Raw genomic sequence first — 8127 nt, forward strand, 5'->3', positions numbered from 1 at the left:
TATGTGTGGCTTCCATCTTTTCTTAAAGTTTCTGATTGTTGAAGTAGGTGGGAAATAATAGGACAAAGCTCTCTTTGTGGTGCTCCACTGATTCTCGTGTGTTTAGCAGTTTGTATGGCTTTCAAGTTTTCTTGCAGATTCTGATTTTTCTAAGGAGATGATAAAGGAAAAGTAAGACCTTAGATGACATAAGGTCTGCCTTCAGCAACAAAGTAACTAAATAGAGCTCATTATTACCTTTCCTTTTACTATATATACTATATTGCTTTATATCAGGATGTAAATATACTATTTTATAACGCTCATTTATTCATACCTGTAATTCAAGTTTGTAAAACCAATTTCTGTATGGAGGAATAAAGTTTATTAATTTAATTTATTTATTTACTTATATTTTTTATTTATTCATTCATTTTTTTATTCATCTATTTCTATATTTATCAATTTATTCATTTATTTTTAAAAATTAGATCATGGGGATTGATGTTTGAAGGTTAGTCAACATTCAGAATCAAATGTAGTAATGATTTTTACAAAAAAAGATAGCATAGTTTAAAATGGAACTGTAACTGTAACTTCTGGACCACCGTGAATGACTAAACAAATAATCATCACTCTTCGATCTTTTAGAAAAAAAGTTTTATTTACATATCTGGTAAACATGGCAATTATTAATCACACCACCCAAATCACTGATAGAACAAGAGTTATCTAGTTAAGAGAAGCACCACTTCACAGTGTCTTGTACCGGGGAACAGATCTACTGGAATGGCTTTCTCCAGAGAGAAAGGACAACCTCTCAGTTTGCTTGAACTTGGTCTTATCAAACTGAAATTGCACAATGAAAAAATATGGGATTTGAAATTGAATTAGAATACTCAAAAAAGAGTCACACATAACAGCATAGCTTTAGTTTATTCATAGAAATTAAGCAGAGCTTGTGATGCTTTCCCATCATTTCATCATTTAAGACAAGCAAAGACATTAATGTAAGTTTTGAGTTCAGCACCTGAAACATTCTAAAAACAGAAATATTTAGTCCCCCTATCTTATTCTTGATTTATTTAGTTTTGATCTCATTGCTTCATCACATTGTCGCTCGCTCTCTCTCTCTCTCTCTCTCTCTTCTCTTGCATGCACACACACACACACACAAATACACACACACATTTTTACCTATAATGCTTCAACTATTATGAGAATCTAATATATATATATATATATATATATATATATATATATATATATATATAATATATATATATATATATATATATATATATATATATATATCTTCCCATCATTAAAAAATCAAGAGACCCAGCCTGGTGGGTGGCTATATTCAGTCTGCTTATAGACAACATCTGTTTGAACTACCATGGAATAATAAAAAAAAAAAAAAAGAGAAAAAAAGAAAGATAAAATGTCTCTTACTCCACAAAGTTATCCATTGCATTTTCAGGGTTGCAGGAAACATAAACCAGTCTCTTAATTTCTTCACTTTTTCTCAGCACCTTGATAACACTTTTATCTGTGAACAGAGTTTCAAAAGAGGAGGATTAATCTACATAAAATCTAAGGGTGCAAAATTTTTCAGCAATTCTCTTTTCAACGATTTGAGTTATATAAATATCGTCTTAGGCTATTAATGATTAAAATTTTCAAAAGAAAAGTGTCATTTTCATTGAAAACCTGTAGAAATTATGTCTCCTGAAATATTGTGGAGGAAATGAGTGTCTCAAAGAAGTCTTTTAGTTGATACTATAAGGCCCTTTTAGACGGCAACACCTTTTCTGTGGTTCACTGACCTCCCGACCACTATGAAAAGTTTGTCAAATTACAAAATGTCGGCTCCAATTTCAGAACTTCATGAGCATTTCTGACATTAAAAACTTATTGGAAATAAAAGTCGATGATTCTAAGGATTTTTTAAAGTGGTATTTAATCCCTGCGAGGGTAAATTGTTGAATTTTAAAGTTAACGGCTACAATCTTTATCTCCTAAAAAGTGCGGATTAAAAATTTTAAAAAGTAGGCAGATCTGAGTTCACTGACTTCACTGGTTTCATATTATGATGAAGAATGACTCTGAACAAGAATCTTAAGCTTTAAGTTGTAATTTTGAACTGAATCAATTTCCTTTGATAAGGAAAAATGAGCGAAGTTTCTTAAATTGAAAATAATATTTTTGGGATTCAATTCTGAACATTTTGACAGTAAATTCAATTATTGTTATTTGGTTTACCTTGACAAGATCATAATAGTATCAAGCTGAGTTAGTGATTTGGCAGAGGTGAATACTAGTCACACTCCTAGAGTGTTGTTGTGGGACATAACAGCGAAAGAGAAGTTATGCACCATTCTGAACTTTATATTAATCATGAGATAGGAGTTTGTCTTGAAGACTTTGTTTTAATATATATAATATGACCTTCCTGAAAACAACAATTTCTTAATGAGAGACGACACCATCAATCTTGTAGTACTACTACTACTACTACTACTAATAATAATGATAATAATAATAATAATAATAATAATAATAATAATAATAATAATAATAATAATAATAGTAGTAGTAGTAGTAGTAGTAGTAGTAGTAGTAGTAGTAGTAGTAGTAGTAGTAGTAGTAGTAGTAGTAGTAGTAGTAGTAGTAGTAGTGGTAGTAGTAGTAGTAGTAGTAGTAGTAGTAGTAGTAGTAGTAGTAGTAGTAGTAGTAGTAGTAGTAGTAGTAGTAGTAGTAGTAGTAGTGGTTGCAATGGTAATGAGTGATGATATTTCATGCAGCGTTGTGGTATTCAAATTTCAACCTAAAAATTTCCATGATATTTACAAGACATAATCCCTTTACAATGACGCATGATTAAATGATTGGATTTTGTTTCTGCATGAAACATGTATTACTGTAGAACATTAAAATTCGCATAGTTGAATAGCTGAACAGCAAGCAGGTAATCCGGATACCTCTGGCATGGGAAAATTGACGTAAAATAAATATTCTAAATGTAAAAATATCATTCACCAAAGAGATAAAAATGTAATCAGGACAGTCATTTAACTAGAATGGTTTTGAATAACATTGACATCTAAATGTAAAGAAATCTTTGATGACCAGGATTTTTCTTATGTAGCAACTATAAATAACCTTTTTCTGTCACACAAAACTCAAAAGACCTGGGACAGCACAAGGCGTCGCTGAGTTATAGCGCTATATAAGTTTTCATTATTATTATTATTATTATTATTATTATTATTATTATTATTATTATTATTATTATTATTATTATTATTATTATTATTATTATTATTATTATTATTATTATTATTATGTATTATTATTATTATTATTAAGGCATATTAATAATATGAGGTGTGAAAAACAATTGCATGGACATACACGTACATGTAAATGGATCATTGTTTATTTTTGTACTTCATTTGCATATTGACCACACACTGAGGTATAAATATTTTGGTAGCTTATGCGTCAATCTTGCAGCGAAGATGGTGAAAGTGAAACAGAACTGTAGAAGTTCAGTGCTGCCAACCCTGGCCCACGTAAATGTGTACAACGAAGAGCCAATTCATTTTTATATCTGTTATCTTTATGTTTCAAAGCACAATATAAAAATATCCTACTATTTATTCTGATTATCAATAATATTATGAGCGCATCATGCTCATGAAAATTCACAGATGATGATCTCATATCATAAATCAAATTATACTATAGAGTAACTATAATTAAAACCCCAAAATATCACTGGAGACACACCATAAATAGAGCCTTCAAACATAAGAAATTTCACTAGTGTTTAATATTCAATGTTAATATTAATCTCGAAGACAAGTGACTTTCTACCAAACAGGTATGACTTTTGTGAGTCTTAGAGAGGACCTAACATGTCTCTGCTCTGCTCAGGCTATCGTGATGGACTGACTAAAAACTAAGTTTACCCAACGAAATGTCACAGGCAATACCTAAATGTAATGCAGGGTCAGTCAAGACGTGCTCTATTATTCAGTCAATACTCAAAAATGATAGGTTTCCCCCAAAATCACAATAACAAAATACAGGGTGTTCAGGACTTCTTATAAAACTTCCTTACTCTACAGTCCTCCCAACAATTTTCTGATATCCGTCCCATAAGGTATCTAGGAGGGGATGTGCTGACGAGTGTTATCAATTTGAAATTTTGATAGTTTATTCACAGACTGACGAACAACTTAGGGTTTCATGAAGTTGGACATGAAGGAACTTCAAAAGAGCTTCTTGCCCATGATGAAGCTTGTGAAATTTGGGCTCTAGCGATTGAAAAATTTTAACATATCTGTCCAGATGAGGCAAAATTTCTCTCATGTCAATAGGAAGCTCTAGTCTGAATGGCATGCTGTACAGCACAAGTATTAAGTATTTGCCTGTCACCCGATTCAATCAGCCCCACAGAGAACAGATATAGAGGGGATAGAAGCTGAAGCAAGTGACCTCCTGCCCACTGTGGAGGTCAAAGATCCCAACCAAAGAGAATGGTTTTTAGATTGTGAAACAATTGGATACATATAGTAAGTGACCTCCTCCCCACCATTGGAGGTCAAAGATCCCACCCAATGAGACAGACCTCCTGCCCACCATTGGGGGTCAAAGATCCCACCCAGAGAGAATGGTTTTTAGATTCTGAAACAGTTGGATACATATAGCAAGTGACCTCCTGCTCACCATTGGAGGTCAAAGATCCCTCCCAAAGAGAAGGTTTTTTAGTTTGTGAAACAATTGGATACATACGTAGGCCAGCTCTTGGGGGATCTACCACTGCTATGATGTCATTTTCTATTGTTGTTGAATCTACTTCTTGTGATGCAGTCAGACATTGTGAGAGGGAAGATGGTGATGGTGATGTGGAGGCTTTAAATGCAGATGCGAGAACTTTATCAATGACATCTTCCACTTTGGAGCAGTAGTACATTACGTTGGTTATGTCTTCAAAGGAATAGGTAAAAGACAGGGTGGGAGGTCAGAGGGGAGAAGGTGGAAATGGTTTTGCTTTTTATATGATCTTTACCCTTTAAATCGTTACTATGAATCAGAGGAATGGATCATAATGATAGTGATGATGATGATGATGAAGATGATGATGACCAATGACAAAGGCGATGATAATGATGATGATGAGGATGATGATGGCAAGGATAATGTTGTTGATGATAATGATGACAGATGACAATGGCGATGATTTGATGGCAAGGATAATGTTGTTGATGATAATGATGACCGATGACAATGGCAATGATTATGATGATGATGATGGTGATGATGGTAATGATGATAATGATGACCAGCAACAACAACGATGATAATGATGATGATAGTGCTGACCAGTGACAATGACGATGATAATGATCATTATGATGATTGCAATGATGATGATGACAATGAAGATGATGATTATGATGATATAAAAAAAATCAATGCATAATCTTACAATCCCATTGCCAGCCACTCACAGTAAGCAAACTAACAAATACAACGTCAACGACAATAGCATGAAACATAACTAAAAGCATACCATTGAGGGTTGCATTCTGTTTGGCGTCATCCACTGCTGACTCACACATTTCAACTCCAATAACTTGCTTCACTTTCTGGAGGAGGAAACAAGTAATATCGAGAATTAAATCCTTCTTGTGCCTTTGATATAGTAGAGACAAGTGAATGATTACAAACACTAACTAATCAATGTATACATTTTACAGTGTTAAATGATTAAGACAATAGTCATTATATGTTCAGTCAAAAAAAACCAAAAACAAGTCTTAAAATAAATATCTCATAATAAAGAGAACATACCTTTTTGTTTCAAGAATTATACAATTCCAGGTCTGGACCGTTTGATTAATGATTTTTGTTGTTGTTTAGACTAAGATTACATTTGGTAGTACAAATCTCCTCTAACAAATATCATATTAGAATGAGTTTTAAAATTTGATGCATCTACATCGTGAAAGTCATGTTTTTTTTTAAACGTTTGTATCAAATCATCTTGAAGTTTACGATACCTAAAACTTGGGAAATTTAAATACAGTCAACTCCGTTTAATTGCACATCGGTTAATCACACACTCCGGTTATACAATACACATTCCAGAAAAACATAATTTTTTCTAAATAATCACTCCGCTTAATCGTACACCTTCTCCATTTAATCTACACTTTCATTTCATCTTGAGAAAAAAAAGCTATAAGTTATAAGAGTAACAATAAAAGATGTGTGTGTGTGTGTGTGTGTTTGTATGTGGGTGTGAAGTTTTAACTGTCAACAGATGATAGTAACCCTGACAAACACTGAAAAACTTGACATAGAGGACAAATTATGTCGCTTCATCTAAGAAGAATGCTTGACGGATGATCTACTAATTTTGGCAAGATTGAAGACCAGTTTACAAATAGCTTGCATAGAATTGAGAACAATCAACGCTCCACGATTATTATTCTTACAAACAATGATGCCACATTTTGTTGCTGATAAAACATAAAAAAGAAAAGAAAAAAAATAAATAAAAAAGCAAAAAAAAAAACCCCCAAAAAACAAACAACAACAAAAAAAACTCCCCCCCCCCCCCCGCCCTTTAATGAGGCCATTTCTTGAACATGATGATCCCAAGCCCGTAGAAAACTCAGAGTGGAAGATCCTACATGAATTTCACATGAAAACCACTGCTTAGATGCTATTTTAAGCTTCTCCGCTTAATTGACACACTAACCCAAACTCCCCAGGGCGTGTGATTAAGCAGAGTCGACTGTATTTCAACCTTTTATCATACTGTAGATCGTTAATTAAAAAAACCCAAAAAAACCCCCCAAAAAAACAACAAAAAAACCCTGTTTTTATTTTCATGAATGTTTGAAAACCTAAGACCAAAAAAAAACAAAGCTTTCTCAACATTTACAATGAAAGCATTCATTTTCACTCCAAATTTTTTTTAACGCGAGCATTTATAAAGCATACTATCCACTAAACATGCTCAAAGTGCTTTACATTGGGTCCCTAGCCAACAGTAACACTTAGCATGTAGGACGAGACATGATGCCTATTAGGCAATGTTAGCATTTTTTTCTCCCAACAAACACACTGATGTTAATGGCCAGATACTCATTTCACACCTAAGTACAATGAGAGATTGTAAGTACCCTTTCCAAGGACTCAACTATGCACTGCTCATAGCAGGATTTGAACCCTGGACATTCCAGACTGATCTTTCTTGATTTCTCTTGCACCGTTTCAAACACACGTTTTCAGATCTTCAAACTAAACACATCATCAGCAATGTGTCAGATTATGAAAACACTATTACACGAAGTAACAACTGCCCAGAAAACCAATGGAAGAAGTCCAAAAACTGATCAATTGTTTTTGTTTATTTTTAAGGGTTTTACGGTGCTTGCAACACATTTAGGTTATATCAACGCCAGTAAAAAAGGAAGAAAATGGGATATTAAAAAGTTTTAGAATTACAATAAAAGCACCCAAGAGAAAGTAAGACAAAGGGGGGAAATGGGGAAAAAATAGGGATCAGATGTAGATTTCCCGAGCATATCACCAATGTACTTGGTTTGAGACACCTATAAGTCTCATCCAGACACAAGCACAAGATCCAACAAAGGGGGAAGCACTCAAATGCTTAATTTTACATTCAAAATTTAAAAAAAATAATTTAAAAAACATAAAATAGAGATGATTTTCGGGATAAAAATGTCATCCCCCCAAAACAATGGGCTGTTTGACTGTTTCCCTCCCATCCGGATTTGGCCGGGCCAGGACAAAACCAAGTAATCTCATTCCAAGGACAAAGGGCAGGAAGCATGTTGGAAAACAGATTTTAAAGGGGAAAAGAAAACACAGTGAGTGCCTCCCTGCCCACTATGGGAGGTCAGGAACCCCACCCCGAAAAGCTGATGACAATAAAAGGGCACGGAATACAAACCTTGGCCCTGGAGAGGCCAATTGTCCCTGTGCCGCAGCAAAAGTCTAAGACGTTTGGGAAAACTGTGACGCTTCACACCATTTCCCCTATTTTACTGTACCAAAATTTTTTGTGGCTTTTGGTTCCCTAAAGGAGGGGGGGGGGGTGGG

The 8127-nt window shown here is 34.0% G+C and overlaps 1 protein-coding gene across 1 annotated transcript; it reads right to left on the bottom strand.

Annotated features, from left to right (window-relative positions):
* Window positions 1-617: 617 nt before the first annotated feature.
* LOC144969482 (tRNA (uracil-5-)-methyltransferase homolog A-like) lies at window positions 618-5635 on the bottom strand. Its single transcript, XM_078908606.1, has 4 exons — window positions 5564-5635; window positions 4783-4977; window positions 1435-1531; window positions 618-828 (listed from the first exon to the last, which is right to left on the bottom strand). The coding sequence occupies exons 1-4, from the start codon at window positions 5610-5612 to the stop codon at window positions 708-710; spliced, it is 462 nt and encodes a 153-aa protein (XP_078764732.1). The 5' UTR covers window positions 5613-5635; the 3' UTR covers window positions 618-707.
* Window positions 5636-8127: the final 2492 nt, after the last annotated feature.

Source organism: Berghia stephanieae, chromosome 3 (assembly GCF_034508935.2).
Source record: "Berghia stephanieae isolate SIO BIC M18660-M18661 chromosome 3, UCSD_Bste_1.3, whole genome shotgun sequence".
Taxonomy (NCBI): domain Eukaryota; kingdom Metazoa; phylum Mollusca; class Gastropoda; order Nudibranchia; family Aeolidiidae; genus Berghia; species Berghia stephanieae.